At 41.6% G+C, this 21,564-nt stretch overlaps 1 protein-coding gene across 3 annotated transcripts in view; it reads right to left on the reverse strand.

Annotated features, from left to right (window-relative positions):
- Positions 1-1,192: 1,192 nt before the first annotated feature.
- Positions 1,193-21,564, reverse strand: part of LOC121950036 (ELKS/Rab6-interacting/CAST family member 1-like) — a 21,352-nt gene continuing 980 nt past the window's right edge. The window contains exons 2-21 of one of the 3 annotated variants that reach the window (XM_088079921.1): positions 19,410-20,199; positions 19,082-19,270; positions 15,603-15,894; positions 14,319-14,446; positions 14,140-14,214; positions 13,891-14,046; positions 13,600-13,767; positions 13,012-13,179; positions 12,751-12,888; positions 12,483-12,623; positions 12,122-12,262; positions 11,758-11,951; positions 8,420-8,555; positions 8,197-8,328; positions 6,295-6,351; positions 5,488-5,648; positions 5,107-5,254; positions 4,369-4,464; positions 2,771-2,956; positions 1,193-1,811 (exon numbers count right to left, since the gene is read on the reverse strand). In XM_088079921.1, the coding sequence (XP_087936047.1) occupies positions 1,674-1,811; positions 2,771-2,956; positions 4,369-4,464; positions 5,107-5,254; positions 5,488-5,648; positions 6,295-6,351; positions 8,197-8,328; positions 8,420-8,555; positions 11,758-11,951; positions 12,122-12,262; positions 12,483-12,623; positions 12,751-12,888; positions 13,012-13,179; positions 13,600-13,767; positions 13,891-14,046; positions 14,140-14,214; positions 14,319-14,446; positions 15,603-15,894; positions 19,082-19,270; positions 19,410-19,961 (3,396 nt within the window). In that variant the 5' untranslated portion in view covers positions 19,962-20,199 and the 3' untranslated portion in view covers positions 1,193-1,673. Of the gene's footprint in view, positions 1,812-2,770; positions 2,957-3,626; positions 3,705-4,368; positions 4,465-5,106; positions 5,255-5,487; positions 5,649-6,294; positions 6,352-8,196; positions 8,329-8,419; positions 8,556-11,757; positions 11,952-12,121; positions 12,263-12,482; positions 12,624-12,750; positions 12,889-13,011; positions 13,180-13,599; positions 13,768-13,890; positions 14,047-14,139; positions 14,215-14,318; positions 14,447-15,602; positions 15,895-19,081; positions 19,271-19,409; positions 20,200-21,564 lie in introns of those variants that run through there. The other 2 variants (XM_088079922.1, XR_015776957.1) reach the window with 2 other exon arrangements.

A 21,564-nucleotide genomic window follows, 5' to 3' on the forward strand; every position in this document is an offset into this window, starting at 1 on the left:
CTGCAGTGAATGAAGACGTTGAGGGAGCGGAAAGTTGGCAGTATACTCCGAGACTTTGTGCGGAAGTTTGCTTCTTTCATCTAATATCCTCTTTCTCCCAACGCACCTGTCCCAGACTCACAGGTGCGCCTTATTTTAAGTTTACTGCAGGCAAAAATCGATTATTAGTGAGCTCACAAATGTTGAAAGGAACAGTGTGTAAGATTTAGGGAGATTTAGTGGCATGCAGGAGTAAGGATTGCAGGTTGCAAACAGCTTAAAAACTCTCCTGGTTAGAATTTCTTCGGTGTTTATTGTTCAGGAGGTTTTACTGAGAGCTGAATTATCCGCAGAGGTTTCCTCCTCCCCAGAACAAACGCACCAGGTGATTAAAACCACTGAATAAAGAAGACTCACGTTACAACTCAGTGTTTCTCGGGTGTCATATCTCCCGCTGCCTGTTGGACTGTGAACAGCTGTATTTCTATAGAGAAGATAACTTACTCACTAAGGAAGAATAAACATATTTTCTATACTATATGGCAACCTTTTCTTAACTACATGGAGAATCTCCCATCTCACATGATTGAATAAAGGCCTCCACTGACGATGTCATTATGGTTAATACGATCCTGTCTCTCATCCCTTTTTTCTCTTTTCCTTTTATTGTATTGTTGTACTTAACTTTAATAGTTAGACTTTTATGTTATTTTATTGTCTGTTCATTTATTTTTCAGTTATCCATAATGTAAATGGGTGGGTAAACGGACCCGGTGATTTAAATCAGTGAAAACACTGAGTAAAGCAGTTTCACATTAAAAAACTGTTCAGCTGACACACTCGTCACAGGCGGGATGTTGACGACAGTAGCCGATGCTAATGGCCATATTTAGAGCCAATTTTTTGTTTGCTTGTTGTGGACTATTGTAGAAACACGCTGGTGCAACATGGCCATCTTTGTGGACAAGGACCTGCTCCCTATATATCCCCCAATCTATCCCCCTAAATCAGGCATGTCAAACTGGTCCACAGGGGGGCCGGTGTGGCTGCAGGTTTTGTTTCCAACCAAGTAGCAGCACACCAGACTTGACTCATTTAATCAACTGATCTCCGTCTTCAGACAGTTGATTGGTCAAACTGTGTGCTCTTGGTTGGTTGGCACAAAAACCTGCAGCCACACCGGCCCCCCTGTGGACCGGTTTGACATGCCTGCCCTAAATCCTACAAAGTGGAGCATAAAGGGTTAGCTTTTAACTTTCCATGAACCTCCAGTAAACTGTTTCCTGCCTGATATAACATTAAGTGTGAACTTAAGATATCTCCTCTCTCTATTCCCACCATCTGCCATAGCTGTCATTCAATGAGAGGACCTCGATTGGCAGAATGTGATCCGATATTTGCTCAAAGTGCCATATTTGAAAACGTTTCGACACACTTTGTGGACATCCCTAATTCGATTTTACAGCCCTGACAATAGAGAGACACATGAGACAGGAAAGCACTGAGGAGTCATCAAAGTTTGTTTCAGGGTGGACGAGGGGAGCGAGGAAGAGAAGCTCAGCGGGGTGAGATAATGCCCCAGCTGTCGCTCATCCTTCCAGGTGCCTCGTTGAGTGGAGGTAGGGGCACCTGGGCTCAGCTACAGATTATGTGAAGACCAGGGGTCGGCCGGGTCGGGTCCGAGGTCAGAGTTGTCAGCACGACTCCTCCAGGGCATTGACAACCTGCTCCAGGATATCAGGGCAGTAGTCTGCGATCTGCTGGAGAACAGAGTTGGCGTACTCCTGCAGCTCTCCGCTCTCCTTCTCACACACCTCCAGCTCTCGCTCCAACTGAAGAGAAAAAAAAGCATAAATAAATAAAAGTTTCTTTTAACAGGCTTTCAATCAGCAAAACTTCTCATTTTCCTACAATTTGTATATTTGGTCGCAGACCTATTTTATTTATCTTTATTTATTTTACGTATTTTATTTCCTTTTATTTGTGGTTTTATTGCTTTTGTTGTATTTGGTGTATTTGTTTGTGTTATTTTACACCGACATTTTGCATCCTGCATCTTGCATTGTTTGTCCTCATGTTTTAATTTTATCCGAACTCTACCCTGGTCTTGTCTCACTTGCGTTGATTAGGACTGTTTGACTATCTGTTGTTGTATTGCCTTTTATGTATCCCATCTCTGTTTTTTGCTTTGTTTGTCAAAGCCCTTTTTAAACTTTGTTTTTTAAAGGTGCAACATGAAGTTATTATTAGTATAGTATGTCATGTTTAACACAGATATACATTTTAGTCTGACTCCAAGGGAAGCCCTTTTTCTACCAACAAACGACAGCAAAAAAACTTCATTGTACTATCGTAAAGTGGGCGTGACTGCAAAGGAGAGACTCGAGTATCCACAGGACCCTTTTTCATACATATATCTGGAGGTCAGAGGTCAAGGAACCCCTGTGAAATGACTGTGCCGTTTTTCCATCACCAAAATTTAGCCTAACTCTGGAGCATTATTCTGCCCCCTTACTGACAAGGTAGCATGGTATGGATTCCTCAGATCTTCTAGTTTCACCTGATACTCGTATCATCGCTCTCACTCCAAAAATTAGCCCGGTACAGACTCTTAAAGACTGGAAAGTCGGCCAGTGATTAACAAAACTATAAAAAAATTAACACGTTAATTACAGACCTTAATTGCATCACGATTCATGCGTTAATGCTGAAAAGCCCTAAAAAACAAATTGGTAATAACAAATTTGGATGTAAAGATGAATAACAGAGTGACTGGGAGTTCCTCCACTACCTGTTCAACACTCATCTTCTGGAGCTCCTCCTCCCAGTCTTCGGGGTCGCTGTGGTGGTAGTGAGAGGGTGGCGTGAGCTGGCTGAGGATGCTGGGGTCCCGGTCATGGCAGAGGTCTGTCAGGTGGGCGATGTAGAGCTTGAGCTTACTGCGGTTCTGGGACAGGGCTAAAAGAGGGGGTATCATCTGCAGGGTGGGACAAAAGGGGAGAGAGTGTGAGGCGAGGGGGAGTAAGAAAAGGAGAAACAAGGGTTCATCTAAGAGACGCTTCCGTTTCAACAAAAGACTGAAGCACGAGACCCCACTTACATGTAAACAAAAAATGAGAGAAAAACAGAACATCATCATCTGCATGCACGCTTATGAACCCATCACCATCTCACATTGGAACCAACCTTTTCGGTGCATTATTAGAGTATCTAAAGGATGTTTTTTTGTGCAAGTGCAGCTCAGCAAAGTGTCGTACTCAACCGCTGATTACGTTGAGGTTACATTATCCAATGCTACACCTGTTTGCGTGGGTCAAAATGTGAGGAGCTAATCATCAGCGTCAGTGCAGCGGCATGCAAAGCGAAGATGCTTTAGTTTTTGGCGATGACACAGAGCCAGGATCAAAACCATCCTCTCAGCTTGTGCATGCAAACGAACACACACCACTGATCCCATCAGCAACTAAAAAGCGAGAAATGGAAACTGTTTAAGGCACTGGATGAGTATTAAGTGTCACAGAAAGACCAAGCAACGATTACAATGAAAGGAATAAAAAGAAAACTACAATGAATGAATGATAAGTAAACATGCCACAGAGTAGCGATGAAGAAAGGTGTGACTGGTGTGACTTTCCATACGAGCTCACCCTTCTGAACAAAATGGCTGAGAGAGAGAGAGGGGGAGGGCAAAAGCTCAGCTACGCCCAAATACCCTCCTCATCATCCTGTTAGCCACAAGGCAAGCCAATCGCAGCATTGCAAAGGAACATTTGGTTAGTGTGTATGAACAAAGTTAAGTTAAAAAGACAGAAGAACACCGCATTATTTTCTTATAACCACAATTGAAGGACAATTTTATTTTGCCCAAATGTTTAGTATGACATAAAACATGAGATGTCTTTGGTCCAGTGGAAAAAGTTACATTATTTGTGTCAATGTTAAAAAATAAAGCAACCTTTTTGAGCGAAACACATGGAAGACAGTGAATATATTACATTATCACAAAACAAAAGTATCTTTTAGGTTTACCAACCAAAAAGGGAAATATCTGGTACTTCTGTCCGATTTTTTGTTTTTCATTCTGCAGGTGAGATTCAACTGCTTGAATTCCCATCATGATGAGTTTAAGAAAAGGAATTTATTAAATTTTTTATTTTTTTTCTAATTTTTTTTTTTTATTTCACAAAAAAACAACTATTGAGATTTTACAATGCAACGTCAGAAAATCCTATTTCCCATGTCTGAGCATTTTTAAGACTTTTGGAACAATTCAAATGATCTAATACCAATTAAGGCTTTTTAAAAAAGATAAATGAATTCAATGCCTTAGAAGACTTTTTTAAGGATCTGCAGGAACCCTGTGTTCAGGACGAAAGGTGAGTAAGCTACCTGATCTGGAGAGGGTTTGTGATTTGTCTGGTCAGGAGCGGTCTTCAGATGGTCATCCTCGTAATTGTCTGCCATCAGTTTCATTCTGTTCTGCGTCTGTAAATTAAAGATGGTAAGAATAAAAAAACACTTCAGTGACATGATGAAGAGCAGAAAAGTCATGTGATCAAGTTAAGGAAAAACACAAAATTCAGGCAGCAGGGGACTATTACCCCTGTTTTATTTTTCAAAATAAAGTGACCACATTAAAATAATGATAACTTCCAGCAAAGATTTGGAGAAAAAAAACTGCATATGTCTAAAACCTTTGAGTGGAGGCAGCGCGCACAGAGCCAGTCAGGGGCCTGTTTGATACGGAGCCATTGTTTCAGTTTACTTTCGATTGGTTTGTGGTTAAAGCGAGAGAGAGTGTGTATGGTGTATATCAGGGACCTCAAACACTGTTGGTAGAAAAAGTTCCTCCCCAGTGTAACAGATAATCCCCAAAAGACATAATTTACTGTTTTTTGGCATGTAGTTTTGCAGTGTTGACGGTAACACAAACTACTGTCCCTGAAAAACTGTCCTTCCAATTTTTTTTTTAGCAACCATGTCCCTGCGCTCTATTCCCTGAAGGTAAATGTACTCTGCGTGGGAGACATTTAGGAGAGATAAAATGAAATAACGTGAATGTTGTGTGATCACGATGACCTCCATCATGTTTTTCCCCTCCACAGATACCAGCAGCCCCGCCCCCACCTGCTGTTTGAGCTGCTGCACCAGTCTGTCCTTCTCCCGCTTCAGCAGAGCCACCTCGTCCTGGGTCTTCTTCTTCTTTGAGGAGGACAACTCCAGCAGGGCGATGTTAGCATCTTTCTCGCTGATAGCAGCCAGCAGCGCCTCCTGCCTGTTAGGTGGGGATAAAACAACATGGCATTTAACCACATGAGTAAACAGCTCAATTATCATTTATTATTCATTGCAGAAAATCATCCTGCCAGCTGGGCAAGGCCAGAATAGGATGACATTTTACAAGATGAAGGTAGCAATCGATACTCCAGAGTTTCCTCCACCCTACTGTGTGTGTGTGTGTGTGTGTGTGTGTGTGTGTGTGTGTGTGTGTGTGTGTGTGTGTCTTACTTCATCTCCAGCACCTCCTCCAGGTGTTTCCTGCGCTCAGCTCGCAGGGTTGAGAGGTGTGCCTCTTTCTCACACAGAGACTGCTGGGTGGAGGCCAGCTTGGCCCTCATGGACTCCAGCTCCTGCTTCACTTTCTCCATGGCCCCCAGCAGCTCCTCCATCTGGGAGCGCACACGCACACGCACACGCACACACACACACACACACACGCACACGCACACACACAAAAACAATTCAATCATAAATTGAGTAAAACAGATTACCTAAATCCATCAGTGAAAGCCCTTTTTTGTTGAGAAAAGACACTTTTGATGACTTGCCAGTGTGAGGTGCTCTCATAAGAGGCAGGGGAGGCAGGGCTTTTGGGAAGGACTAGGAGTCAACTATAACACAGATAGCATTAAACTACAGCACGAAATTTCATTTACCTGTTATTCATTTTTAAAACGGCACAAGAGTACCGCTGTTTCACATCGAAACGTTTTAATTAGAGTGAATTATTCATCTCCAAATGATCAATTCTATTGGCTATTTGATGTACGAGCCAACCGATTCATCAGCATTGCCATGTTTCATAAGCAGGTAAACAAAATAACATGAATATTGCACGGGCTGGAAACAGCAACACCTCCCAAAATAATGCAATCCAACAACATCAAACACAAATTCCCCCCAAGATAATAACTTCACATGTAATGCCAGGTTGTTGTTGTTACTGCATGAATTGTAGAGGTGTTGCTGTTGTTGTGTCCACCCCTGTTGAGTGTTGTTGCTCACTGATGGAGGTCACACATACTGGGCTCATACCTTTGACCACTTTAAGTGGGCGAGGTTGGACTCATGCATTGGTTTGAGTGAGTGCTTCTGAGAGGCGGTGTGTAGCAGAGAGAAAACAAGAGAAAACAACAAGCAAAGATAAAAGAACTGAGAAAGACGGAGGCCAGAGGAGGGAGGTGAAGAAAGGAGGAGAAACACCACAATGGCAGCATAAAGATGAGAGAGAAGGAACCTCAGTATATGAGGCCGTTTCTTTTCTAAATGGATGTGTTAAGATATGCATCTACTGTACGTGTGATACTTTGACTTGGTAAAGAAGTATTTCACTGCTGGGGAGATGGTCTTTAATAAAATAATGTGTCCATGCAGTAGAAAGACACAAAAGCTTTTGAAATTGGTGCTACATTACCAAAGAAAACAGAAAAAGGGCATTCAAAGGGTATTCACTTTTTCTTAAGAGGTAGAAAACTACCAGAATGCACTGTGCTGCACCAGACCAGTAAACACTCCCACTGAGAGGTGTCGAAATGAGAACTCGTCTGTTGAATTGATGGCAGCTGGTTGGTATTACCAACTTGTATTAATCATTAAATGGTAAGCTAAAACATGAAAACATCTGAGGCAAGAAATAAGCAGCTCAGTTACAGAATCTTGGGTTTATATTTGAACAGCACTGCTCAGTTTTACAGTTTCATCTCAATTTTTTCAGCCTCCGTTTTCACTGTGCAGGAGCAGTATGACGCCCATGTCCTTTTCACAAATGCTATCACAGCTAAACGGGAAGTTAAAATAAGTTTCTAAAAACATTTTAGGTGAGAAAAAGGCAGTGTGGCTTATATTCAATCAGCTCTGCCTACTCTGACCATTCGATCTGAGTTGTGAGAGACAGTGAGAGGGGTGGGTCTATCTCTTGGTACACTGTGATGAGTTTTATTATCTGTGGTTGCAGCATGGGTTGCGGGCAATAAAAAAAATGCGAATGTACAAAGGGGATGATGGTCTATTTGAGAGAACTAGGCACTGGTTAGACAGAGGGAAGGTTACAACAGTTCATGGACACATGCAGTAATACCCACATTGTTTTGATACAAAGCTGGTTGAAAAGTATTCCTTTAATATTGCTGTGTCGTGTGTGCGCAGTTGTGGAACGTAACTAAGTACATTTACACAAGTACTGTGCTTGTATCCCATGTGCCAAGTGTGTAGGAGAACTATGGTGGCTGACGCAAAAGGGCAAACAGCCCTATCTACAGCCAGTGTTACATTTGTCTATTCTGAGCTACTGTATAACAACATGGCAACTCCTTCGGGGACGACTGGCTATGTCTATAAATAAAACATAGTTATGAATTTTGTTTACCATTGCTGTCAAGAGATGCCCCTAAATACTACACACTGGACTTCTAAGTACAGTTTTGACATTGTTATACTTTAATTGAGTATTTCCATTTTATGCTTCTTTATAGTTCTTCTCTACTACAATTGGGAAGAAAATACTTTACTTTTAAACTCTACTGAATTTATTTGACACTAAATTACTTGTTACTTTTTACATAAAAAACACACAATATGCTTATATGATATGATGTAGTACTATCTACAGCACTGATCTACAAAGTATCAGAAATCAGATCCACACTGACAAACTACAACATAAAAATGCTTTACATGTCTGTAAGTGTCAAAACAGAATAATATAATAGTCTATAATAATGTAACACCGTGAAAGGAGCCATTCTGCATGATGAGTACTCTTACTTTTGATACTTTTACACATTTTCCGAATAATACTTCTGTACTTTTACTTAAGTAACATTTTGAATGTAGGACTTTCACTTTTTAATGGAATATGTTGAGGTCATGGTCTTTCTAAATGTACTTAAGTAAAGTATCTGAGGACTTCTTTGTGTGTGTTTTTGGGGAGTTGTGTACCTGTTTCTCCTGGAGTGACCTGGCAGCCTCCTCCTGTGCCAGCACCATCTCTCTCTCAGCAGTGATCTGAACGCTCTCTCTTAGGGCCTCCTCCAGCTCCTCTATGCGCTCTGTCTTCTGACGCAGAGTGTCCTTCACAGGAGGAAGAGGACAAGGTTAAATTATAGTTTGTCGGACTTTGCACTAATGCAGTGCATACAAGCAAACAGCACACATGCCTCACCTTCACCTGCTGGGAGCTCTCGGACATGTTGTCCTCCCTCTTCCTGGCCTCCTCCATGAGTCGAGCATTCCTGCTCTTCTCCACCTGCTCCTTGTGCTTCAGAGACGCCACCTTCTTCGACTGGTCCTTCATCTGCCTACAGGAACACCATGGGATACATGGGGGAAGTTACATGTTTTGTATGCGTAACAGGTAGACTATGGTCCCACCTATATGTGATTTATCATTGCAAGTGTAAATTGATGGAAAATTGTTAAAAAAAAAAAAAAAATAGCAAGTATGTGATGTTGTTTATTTCTTTTTATTTCTTTTAACTTTTAAATTTAGGTTTTATCTGTTCTATTTCATTTTATTTGTGGTTTAAGTGTTTTTATTGTTTCTGTTGTTTATACTGACATAATGTGTCCTGCACCTTGCAGTATTTGTCCACTCGTGTTAATTTTATTGTAACTCTAACCTAGTTTTTTCTCGCTTGTGTTCAATAGGACTGTTTGGCTTTCTGTTGTTGTATCACCGCCTATTTTTCCCATTTCTGCTTTGTTTTGTTTTTCAAGGCACTTTGTAAACTCTGTTTTTAAAGGTGCAACATAAAGTTATTAATTATTTTATTATATTAAGTCATGTTTAACACAGATAATTGACTCACGCTGCCACGTCAATGATCATCCATGTAGAACGTTTTGTCAGTTATGACTGTAGCCAATTGTAAGTGAATACAATGTCAGGCAGCAAAAAAAGTGCATTTTCAAATCAAATGCAGACATAAAATTTCACTCTGATAAGGAACTGCCCTTTTTTTTATAAACATAATGAAATGACAATCAACAAGTGTGTGTACGTAGTCTTCGCTCTCACACTTGTCCTTACATTTACACTGCATGGAGTCAAACTGTTTTATTTCTGACCTGATGTCTGCAGTTGCTTCTGTCAAGTTGTACATAACTGTCCTGTCTGCTAATGCTTGTGTCTTATTGTCTATAACTGTCTTGTTTACTTATACTTAAATCTTGTGCATTACTATTTCTTGCCTGCTCTTTTTTCTATCTTGTTGTACATACTGTGTCTGCTGGCTTATCGCTTTTCTTCTGTCAGGTAGAACCGTCTTCTTCATGTGCTTTTAATATGCTAACCATTTGGCTAAGTCTTACATTAATGTTTTCATTCAAGCTTTTAATTGTTTGCATGCTTTTATGTCTTTCTGTTTTTGTGGCTGTCTTAACGCCTGGCCCAGGAACAACAGTTGAACATTTGGCTTTGGATAACACTGGCACATTCGCAGCAATGTTTATTAATGTGCACTGTCCCTGTAAAAATAAAATCATAAATAAAATAAATAAATAACAGCCTTACAGACTTTTAGAGAGGCCTGCAAGGGGTCAATCTTAGATTTGACTCGGGGTAAAAGACAGAACAATAAGAAGGCGAGAGCAGGAAAATGGGCATGAACAGAAGTAAGAGGAAAGACAAAGAGTTCAATATGTCACACAAGGCAGCTGCTTGCAGCACCGCATACTGTGGAGAGGTAAGAGGCGGAGAGAAACCGGGGAGAGAAATGTGAGAAGACAACTAAATAGAATAAAGGAAGACAGAAAAAGAGAAGATACTAACCTGGAGGCCAAACTGGTGGGGTGAGAGATTTCCGGTGTAAAGACAAGAAAGCAGTAAAGAGAAAAATAGACCAGGAAGATGAGTCAACATGAGGAAAAACAGAGAGAGGGAGGAGGAGGAGGAGGAGGAAGGGGGCTTCTACACATCAGCTCTGGGATTACGTAGTGACTCTGGTGTCACAAGATCTCTTGGGTCACAACATACAAGTACAAGACAAAACCTGCAGAAACATGGCTTGCCTATGCCAATTACTACATCTGTCTGCTGTTAACATTCACCACATCAGCTTTCAGAGCGATATCACCAAGACGCAAAACAGCAGACAGCCAAATTACATTAGAATCCACATGTTCGGGGCAACAATCTCCAGAGTGACATGATGCCATTGAAGGAAAATTTGCATCAGTCATGAGAACAGTGGTCACAAGTCCAAGCTAGCAGGGATGAAAACAGATAGCAGAAAGCACAGTGTAGCTGCTGAGGACCCTAAAAAGGCCTAACTGCTGCTGTTGAGTTTTTCAAATTTATTTTTTTGGCACTTTGAGCACCACATACCGAGTGCCATTTACTTCCATTAAATTGAGAGAGGGCAGACATGTCTCAGTTGATATCTCCAACACTGAGCAACTCACATCAAAACAATCTAGACACACAGGTAAGAGGAACAATATGTATTTTTGATTTTGATTTTTCTAGTGTGCCACAGGAGAGGATGAAGAGTTGAGATGTTGTAAATGGTAAATGAACTATACTTGTATAGCAGTTTTCTGGTCTTATTGACCACGCAAAGTGCTTTAACACTACATGTCACATTCACACACTGGTGGCCGAGGATACCGTACAAGGTGCCACCTGGTACTCAGTAATCATTCACACAGTGCACTGGGTTCAGTATCTTGCCCAAGGATACTTCGACATGTTGCCCGGAGGAGCTGGGGATCGAACCGCTGACCTTCCAATTAGAGGACGACCCACTCTACCTCTGAGCCCTCAGTATTTCACCAGTTTGATGACTGTAAGCCCACAATTTGTGTTGATACATGTTGTATCAAAGTGTGTTTCCCTGTCGAATAGTGCATCCCATGTTAATGTGTAGCACCGCCCTTGGTGGTCATGGTAAGAATTAAAAGGTTTGGGGTCTTGTTAAGGTGGAAGGAAACACATACCAACGAGGAAACAGTCCCTGACACAACATCGGAGTCAATGGATACAGCGTAGAAGTGAATTAGTTAGTTAGTGCGTAAGAAACACAGCAATGGCAGAAGCTCCAGGAAAAAGACCGTTATCTCCGTCACAAGCAGCTCCCGCAAAGAAGCAATATTCCACAGCAAAAAAACAAAGAAGCGATGCAAGAGGAAGCAAAACCAGAGTGAATACTGGTGTGGCTTTCCAACGCTGGAGACAGCTCTTGGAGAGTATAAAGATTCGGTTTGATGCTGCTGTTTGATGCTTTATTTTAGACTGGTAAGTAACATCTGATGTTGGCTATTTAATGAAATGTATCTTTAGCGTAACTAATGACAACACAAATTGTGGGCTTACAGTCATCAAACTGATGAAATACCTGCTCCCTATTCAGTTGGACTGAGTAGCTGGATCTTACAAAATGCACCTTTAACTATTGTAAAGTGACAAGGTCACATGATACAGAGTCCTCATCTTTTAGGTTAAACATCTTTACTAAAGAAAATATTCTTGAGAGTAACTGAAACATGCATGTTTCCACCCACCTCTCCAGCTCATTGATCTTTTTGTCCTTGTCATTCTTCTCATTCTCCATTTCCCGAAGGATTTCCAGCAGGCGGTCCACCTCAGCCTGGGCCTTCCCAGAATCCTCTTTGTGGCGGGCCACTTCCTGTTCGAGGTTCTTAATGCGCTCGGCCAGCTCAGTGTTGGCCTGAGCCTCCAGGGCTGCGTTTTGAGCCTGACAAAAGGACGAGATGGCAGTTAGAAAACAGCTGTATTCACGTCAGCGTCCGCAGATATGGGCTAGATACCAGACAATGTAATAATCACTTAAAGTAAAAATTTAGCATCATCTGGTGAGGTGAGCCAGCACGTGAGCTGCCTGCTTTCTATATTTGAGGATCTCACTCTCTTAAGCTGGTTCTCCACTTTGAGACACTCCTCCCTCTTCTGCTCCAAAGCGATCTCCATACTCTTGAGTTTGGAGTCCTTCTTCAGCCCAGACGAGGCCAGCGATGATGCATGCTCCTTCAGGTCCAACAGAGACGTCTGCACATGCACACACACCCACATACACACAAATATAGATGAACCTCTTCCAGCTTATCAAACTAACAGAGCATGGGACTGAAAATACATTAGATCTAATACAGGAATCCATGACTCATTGCAATGTAAGACTGATGGAAAAAAAAACACCAGAAAGGTTTCGCTGTATTAATAGAGACGCAGTCAACAATGAGCTTGTGTTCCTCCAACCATTTCTCACCTCTCTGTCTGACAAGTCTCCCTGCACTAAGCTCAGTTTCTCCTTTAACTCTTTCAGTTCCTTCCTGTAAGAGTCAAGCTCCTCTGTCCTCTCCCGGTCGTCTCTGTCTCGCTGCTCTTTTAGACGCTCAATGATGCGCTCCTGGGAGGACATAAAGAATATGATCACGTGTGCTGCCTTCAAAGGCATAACAAATAAACATACACCAGTAAAAAATGAACACCGAGAAGATAAATAAAATCTACAGTTTGTGCAGACATAAACTCACCTTTTCTGCAAGAGACTCCTCCAGTGTGGTGAGAGCAGTGTCAGTGTTGGAGGTGTCTGCCTGCAAAGACTTGACTCTCTCCTTCAGACTGCTCATTTGCTTCTCCTTGTCCCTTAGCTGCTCCTGCAGGTTCTCAATCTGCAGAGTAAACCCAAGCAACCATCAGTCAAAATGACAAACAACCAGAGGATACACATTTAAAATGATGAATGCATGTGGTCGTTTCACACAATACAACATCTTTGAAAAAATCCAAATCACCTTCTTCTGTAGCACATTAACTTTGCGCTCCTTAACCTCAAGCATGTCCTTAAGGTCATGGATCTCCCCATTGAGTGTGCCCTTCTCTTCTGACATTTCTTGTATCTGCTTGCTCTTCTTGTTCAGAGTTGCCTCCTTCTCTTCTAAGCGCAGGCGCAAGGCATCCACCTGATCAGGGAAAGGTGAACAAACACGTCATGCACACAAAATCAGAGTGGTCAAAAGCAAAGAAAACAGAAAACGTTCCTCAATATATGGCGAAATCAGAGACTGCTCTGCGCACATCTTCACAGAGACATGGTTAACCCCTAACATCCCGGATGGGCGAACCTTGTTCAGAGCCGACAGGATACAAGACTCTGATGCAAACTGAAAAAGTGCACTGCATGATGGTATCAGCAGCAACATGCCTGAGCAACCAGTTGGAATTTTCATAGTAACTGCTGATTTTAATCAACTCATCCTTTCAACTCCAAAGATGTAGCAGGATCAAGGATACATTTTTATTTTATCTTTAAACTATGTTTAAAAAATGACTTATAAATCTACCTTGTACAACACTGGTGTATAGATATGCATCTGCTATACCTCTGTCTGTAAGATGGCAGCTCGCTGCTCCTTTGCAGTGAGGGACTCCTTGAGGACTTCAATGTGCTGCTTGCTGTCTGAGAACTGGTTGGTGAGCGTCTCTAGCTTGGTCTGCAAACCAAGCAGCTCAGTATCCTTCCTGGAGAGGTCCTGCTTCACCTGCTCCATCTGAAAAAGATTAGGCCATGGAGGAAAAGAAAGAGGAAAGGATGAAAATGAAAGACTGAGTCCTCCTTATTGAAGATTTACTACAACAGTTCAGTCAAACTCCCATCTCATGTTGTCTCAGACCTTATTTTTCATGAATTTCGTGTGGCTGCGGTACACCTCCATCTGCTTCATCTCTTCTTGACGCTCCTCACAGCTCAGGAGTCCATTGGATTTAAGCATTAGCAGCTCCTCCTCCATGTCTCTCATGCCTCGCTCCATTGAACTGATTTTTGCATCCTGGGGTTAATGAAGAGGATTTCAGACACATAGAATGAACATGTGTGACCAAGAATAGTACAGTCATACACACTTCTTTATTTAAATCCTCACCTTCATGTCAATGACAGTCTGCAGAGCCTTAGTTTTGGTGGACTCTGGGGTTCCCTCATATCGACGGTGCAGCTCCTTTTGGATCACAAGAAGAACATGTAGCATACATGCATGAACAAGAAGGTAACTAGACCCATGAAATGTAATGTTATATCTCCCATGGTTGGACTGGACGTTACCTCTCTTAGTGCATTAATCTCTCTGTCTCTCTGGTCCAGTAAACTCTCAAGGTGATGTCTGTGCATCTCTGCATCAGCCAGTCTCCTGGTCCGCTCCTGGTCCTCCTCTGATGCCTTGGCAGATGGCCCTGAGACAAAATGCACAGCATCTTAGTTACCATAATGAGGTAGAAAAACATTTATTTCATCAAATCTTTACAAATGCAAACATGAGCATTAAAAGCCACCTGCTGAACCTGCACCGGGCAGGGTTCCCAAACATTTTCATGGAAAAAATGTAAAAACTTTTCCATGACTTTTCAAGAACCACTTTTTTTTTTCTTGCCCTACTTGCCCTGCATTTTTCAAACAAATCAGATTCAAACTCTATTAAGACATAACTTCAGAAAGCAGGTACACATGAAGGGAGAAACGGAGCGCCGGGACAAAAGAAGGAAATGCTCGTTACGGCGCACACAGCAACGTTACGACAACAGCTACAGGAAATAAAGTTGCAGTTAAGTAACATTACGTGCACATAATTCATTAACTGTAACGATTTTATTACACACACAACACTCCATGACTTTTCCAAAATTAGAAATGGTTTTTACCAATTCCACGACTTCTCTAGGCCTAGAAAATGTGTTTGTGAAATTCCATGCCTTATCCAGGTTTCTCATGACCTGGGAAACCCTGACAGCCTAAAAAAGGAGGTGGGAATTTGTTTTATGCTTAGAACTAAAGCTCATCAGTTTGAAAGAAAGGAAATCAGGAAATAACATTACCAAATAGGCAAAAAGTTTAATTTAATCCAGAGTTTAAATAGGTTTTAGGTTTCCTCTCCTGCATCTGGTTTGATATCTCTTATATTTTGTGCCACCAAGAACCATAACATGAAATTATTTTGGGAGACACACCTATGCAAAGGTCTTTGCATGTAGCCGTAAGTCATCGCTGGCCTCAGAAGCATGCTGGAGTTTAAAGCACGCCTCATGGTTAGTTTATGGAGCGCAGAAGCCCATATGTGGCCAGAGGGGGAGAAAGCTTGGGTGGAGCTGTGATGAAAACCATCACAACTTTAAGTGACAGCCTGAGACCAAAAACCTGAGACCCGAAATGTTTGTGGAAGTAACACACTGACTTAGTTTCCTGTTAACTTTAATTTGGTTTTGTAAGAGAATTAAGATCCACTGGCCAACAGAAAAGCTGTTCTGTAGCTCTGCACTGGCTTCAACATTCAGCCAAAGTTTTCTAATACTTCATGAGGATCACTAAGCTTTAAACCTCTCTGGCAGGGCTCACCTTTGCTCTGCAGCATCTCCAGAAGTTTTTTGATGGACTCGTCTCTGGCTCCCAGGGTTTGCTTCTGTGTGTCGATCCTCAGCTCCATCTCCTCCAGGGTCTTTCTGAGGAGGAAGAGCTCTTTGGCCTGCCTCTCGTGCTCGGCCTGTAGCCGCCGGTAGTTCTCCTCCGTCGGTTCAGATGTCAGGGCCAGATCCCGACCTTGTATGGCGGGGTCTTGCTGGAGCAGCTGGTTCAGGTCCCTCTGGATCCTCAGCTCATCCTGAAGAGCCTGAACAGTCATCTGGAGATGCTAAAAACAAACAAGAGACACACATGTTAATTTGTTAACATTCATTTTTTCTGTGTGTTTGTTGGACTTTATAACAAAATGATCCACACGAGGGTAGATGAGGTGAAGGAAATGTATTAATTATTTGAATAACCACAAGGGCTGCTTTATGCGAGTGGATCCTAGCAGAATATTGTGTTACAGCATGTCAAAAATCAGCCTCTAATCATGTCTGAAAATTCAGCCGTGCCCTGACAGATGCACCCCCAACAGCCGGGCTTTGTGGACAGTGTTACGTTTCATTCTCAGAGAAATACAAGTGGTGAAACACAATCAGCCCAGTGTAGTATTGCATTGTTTGTGGCATCTGATGCCACGGACACTTGGCAGAGCTGCTGTGAGACTGTGACACAAGGCTGTGTTGCACTCTGCTCTGAACCAGCTGTGAGCGTTTGCAGATGACAGAACAAAGAGAGAAGTCAGTGTCTGCCTTCGTTTCTCTCCGTCCTCCAGCCCCCTCCCTCTCCTTCCTTTGTCATTCTCTCCTTCTCCCTCCACCGGCACACACTATTCTCCTCCTCACACACTCTATTCATCTATACTTTGCTTCACGCCCTATCTCTTCCCTCCAATACTCTCACCTCTCCCTCTCCATCACCCTCTCCACCCCGTGACTATGGCTGACTCACTGCTGTGACTGCACCGATCCACCCCACACCACACATAAACACATGCATGGACAAGGACAGAAAAACACACACACACACACACACACACACACACACACACACACACACACACACACACACACACACACACACACACACACACACACACACACACACACACACACACACACACACACCTTTTCCCATCCTCAGCTCCGATATTCTCACTCTCTCTGCCTGAGGAGAGATAACAGTCGGCGTTTTAGAGAGCACAAAGAATAAGAGATGTGATGCACCAACTAAACTGATTCAAACACTAAGTCACAGTTCCTGAGGACACACACAGCCAAACCTCTGCTACAGATCATCCACAGCCCTTGACAAACTGTAACAAGTCAAAACGTTAAAGATGCTCTATGTGTGATGTATACTTTTTGGATTCTCCCTCTCTTATCTGCTCCACTCGCATTTAATCTCTGACACTTCACAACATCCTATGATGAATGTTATATTATATCTGTGTGGCAAAGAGTATTTGGCAAGAAATAACTGATGATGATTAGGTGAGTGCCCAACTTTTAAAAAAAGAAAGAAAGGGAAATGGAAGATGACAGCCATTTCACACTTAAACAGACTACAGAATAGCAGTCACTTATCACAGAGTATGACGGACATAAATGCCTCATAGTAGGGATTTTGGAAAAGCTGGGGCCAGCATGCACATCAGCATTGCAAACACAGAAACAGAAATGACACATAAACACACAATCAGGGTTCCTGCTGTTTAAGATTTAAGTTAGATTTCAGACTTTTTAAGATGTTTTCAATACCACTCGGAATTAAGTTTTAGACCAATTTTCTAAAAACCAAAACAGAAGAAGGACAATTTTATTTTGCCCAAATGTTTGTACAGTGAAAAAATTAGATCATCTACGTCAAATGTTGAAAATGTCAAAACCTTTTTATAGTGGCCTCAAATGGAAGACAAATTATATTATCTATTGGGTCTACCAACAGAAGTGAGAAACATCAGACATTTTTGTCCGGTTTTCTTGGTCATTTTGAGTTTCTCACTCTGCATGTGAGTTTCCACTGCTTGGACTCAAATCATGATGCATTTAAGAAGAAGAATTTATTGATATTATTTCACAAAAAAAAAAAGATTAATTTTTGGAGCTTTTACGATGTAGTGTCATAAATGAAAACAATTAATAAAATCCTACTTCCCATTTCTGTGCAATTTTAAGACTTTTGAAAGATTCAGTATTTTAAGTATTTTCAATACCAATTAAGGCCTTAATTTTAGATTGCTGAATTCAATGCCTTTGAAGACTTTAAGGATCCGAGGGAACCCTGCACAATTGCAGACGTATGCACTGGACCTACATTTAATAAGGGCACGCAGTTTAACTGAGGCAGTAATTAGCCAAATGGCTTTGTGTGTGGCTGTGTGTGTGCTTTTTGTTGCATGTGTGCCAGTGTGGGAGGCGGAGGCTGACATGTGAAAGCAGACATCTTTAAATTACAGCACCCACTGATTAGTCCTGCGCAAGTCGGGCATTACTGGGAATTAGTCCACAGTGTGATTCTGTGACTCAGCAGGAGTGAAAACAGCAAATTATACACATCTGCCCATCCATTAAAAATCACAGTGAAACAAAGACTGCTTCCCTTCATTAATGACACTTAATTTGTACAATTCCCACAACAAACTGTAGGGTTTCAAAAGAGATCATGTGCCTGTATTTTTATTTAATGTGCACATGGTGTGGGCTGACACAGACTACCGAACAAGGAAATGGATTAAAATTTTTGCAGAATCAACATTTCTATTCTTTAGATCCAGAGCCAAATAAGAGAAAAACAAGTAAAAATTTGACACAGAAGTAGAAACAGAATAAAGAGCGATTGAAAATCCTTGGTTCACGCTCCTGAAATCAGAAATGAAGCCATTTGAATTAACAGCAACACATATTTAACTCTATAATAAGTCCAGTGGACTGTTTTACACTTCGTTTTGATATTTTGGGTGTTCTACTTTGTCTTTTTGTTAAATAACAAATGTGTAATATATTTGAACAAAGTGCTACTCAGAGAAGCCTTTTGATTATCACAAACTTGTGTTGATTTCTTATTTTCTGGAGTGGTTTATCTACTACATACATTCTAAATTTGCGCTTTCTCAACATTTTTATCATGTTCACAAATCCAGCATTTTCTAAAACATACAGAAATGCTAATGCAGCCATTAGACTTACAGCCTCTTTCATCTATTAAGCATGAGCATATAGCTGCATATAAGAGGATTAACTAGATGTTAAAAACCTGCCTCTAGCCTATGCAGCAAGGAAGAAAGAGAGCGAAACAGACTTGCACGGAAAGCTGACACACTGGGTGAAACGCATTTTTATAGTGAAACATGTTCGACCCAGGCAGACTGAGGACTCTATTTAGACGGATTAAAATGACTTTGAGGTCACAAACAGAAATTTTGAGTCGACAACATCTTTCTGTTTAAATAAATATAAGGGAAGACTGACCTGTGCTTCATCTTGAATCACACGGTACTGTTCCTTCCACACAGTGATCTTAGAGACCTCGTCTTTCCTGAGAGCTCGCTCCTTTTTCAGTTCTGGGCTCCAGAAGGTCTTGATAGAATTCATGGACGAGCTAAGCTTGCTCTCCTTAACTTCTACTTCTCGCCGCAGCATCTCATTCTCACGCAGAACCTAAGAAAGTAGGATAAAGGAGTAGAAGTTAAACACTGTAAATGTGATCTGTCGAACCTAGCAAGCCAATCTCTTATCAAAAATTCCAAATCCTTGATGTAGAAAATCTGCAAACTTGGCAGTAAAATGAACAACATACCTCTTTCAGTTGTGCCTGCAGGTCCAGTATGGTGTTGTCTCTGGCCTGCCTCAGAGAATGGGGCACAGTGGAGGCCATGTGGTGGTCCCCAAAAGCCAGAGCATCACCTGCCATCATGCCTGCTGGCAGCACAGCATTGGCAGGCACTGAGGTGGAGATGTTGGGGGTGCTAGCAGCCACAACTCCGCTGCTGCTGCTGCTGCCCCTTGACCCATATGTCACCCTCTGTCTCCCCATCGTCGTCACTGTCCCACCACTTTTGGGAAGGTGGTCACCTGCCATGGCAACCTCATTGTCACTCAGGTACATTGGTCCTGAGGTGGCATACGCAGCGTTGAGCGACTGGATGTTCTCCATGGAAAGCGTCTTGCCTCCTGCTCCTCCAGGACCCCCTCCACTGCCTCCGGTGCTGTTGGTGCGACGGTGTCCCATCCGAGGAGAACGGGGAAGGCGAGGGGAACGGCCAGATCCCTGATTACCAGTGCCACCTCCATCTCTTCCTCCACTATGGTTGGCATCCCCTCTGCCTACAGAGCGGGCACTCCCGTACATCTTCTGCTAGATGGAAGAATGGAGCTGACGGCTAAACTGGAGTATTCTTGCTGTTTTTGTGATCGGGACTTTCACCAATTGTATCAATATATGGTGGTGATCCTGCTTCAACTGGAGATGCTGGGTGCAATGGTCATGATAAAATAGAGGTCTGATGCTCTCCACTTTAAGGGGCGGACAATGCTGCTGACAGACTTTCCTCTTTCAACAGGAGCTAGCCAAAAATTATGACACCAACCTGCAAAGAAAACCACACAGTTAATCCCTATAAATTGCATGACAATAGCACACTTAAAAAATGGTTATCAATTAATAACATAAGAAGCAGATCTTTGCAAAAGTAGTATCGAAAGCCAATTGAATCAGCATCAAACTCTCGGCACCCCATATCAAATAAGTCATTAGTTTCTCAAATGCGGTTCACAGGGATTCATTGGAGTGGTCTCTATCCATTTTTAGCTAAATGGACAGTTGTGTACTGGAGGGTACATGCAGATATACATGGTATACTCATCTCTGTCTGATTGTTTAAAGTTTACCCACCTATCAGCCAAAAAAGCTACTGGAATATAAGGTAATGTGCAAAAGTCTTGTGCCACCATAGATTTATTGTTATATATATATATATATATATATATATATATATATATATATTTCACAGGCTCTTAAAGATTCAAAGAATGCAGAGAACATGTACAATGCATTATAACACCAAAAAGTCAGAACAAAAGGGCTTCCTCAGACTGAATTCAATATTTGGTGTGACCTAATTTTACTCAAAGCATCTTTAGAACTCTCTACGGCAACTATTTTGAAGTTTTCTTAATAATCTTCTGGTATATCAGAAAATTAGCACTGTAAATCTAATATTGTCCGTACAAGAGAGTTCAAGACGTGCTAAATGGAAAAGGAGGTCACACTAAATACATGCAACTTTTGCCTGTTTTTTTTTTACATATATATATGTTTTTAATACTGTTTATACATTTCCTGTATGTTTTTGTTATGTTTTAGTAAAGGGACTACTAAGAAATAAATATGATCATTATAATCTGGTTAAAATGAAAATGTTTTAGGTTGGTGTCAGACTTTTGCACAGTACTGTATATAGGAGAGTAAACCATTTTCTTCCTCTGTCACTACCCATCTACCTTACAGTACATCCACCTCATCAACTACTACTACACCACTGAAAATGGGGAGTAGTACATTTAGTGTTTGTCTATTTTTTAAAAAAATATTCAACACAATGAGAGCGATTAAGGATGTTCACTGTGTGCTTTGGTTTCAGTCTAAACTGGACTCATTCCTGCAGTACAGACAGTTATGTAACTGTTTAAAGAACAAAATTATTCTCAGATGGTTTCCCTCACAATAAAGTATTTGCTAATCGACCTATCATGCTTATATACACACATATCTACTTGCAGACACTGATGTGGAGCAGTTTGGGAGGCACTGATTTTAGGTTTATCCTTAGCAAAGGTTAGGCTGAATGCTCTGTCGTTATAACTGTTGGTAAGTCATAACCCTTTTGGCAGCCTTGTCGGGACAATTTCACTCAAAATGCTGGTACATAACGTTACAAACGGACTTTTACACG

Source organism: Plectropomus leopardus, chromosome 7, assembly GCF_026936395.1.
Source record: "Plectropomus leopardus strain MGB_pleo_1.0 chromosome 7, ASM2693639v1, whole genome shotgun sequence".
Taxonomy (NCBI): domain Eukaryota; kingdom Metazoa; phylum Chordata; class Actinopteri; order Perciformes; family Serranidae; genus Plectropomus; species Plectropomus leopardus.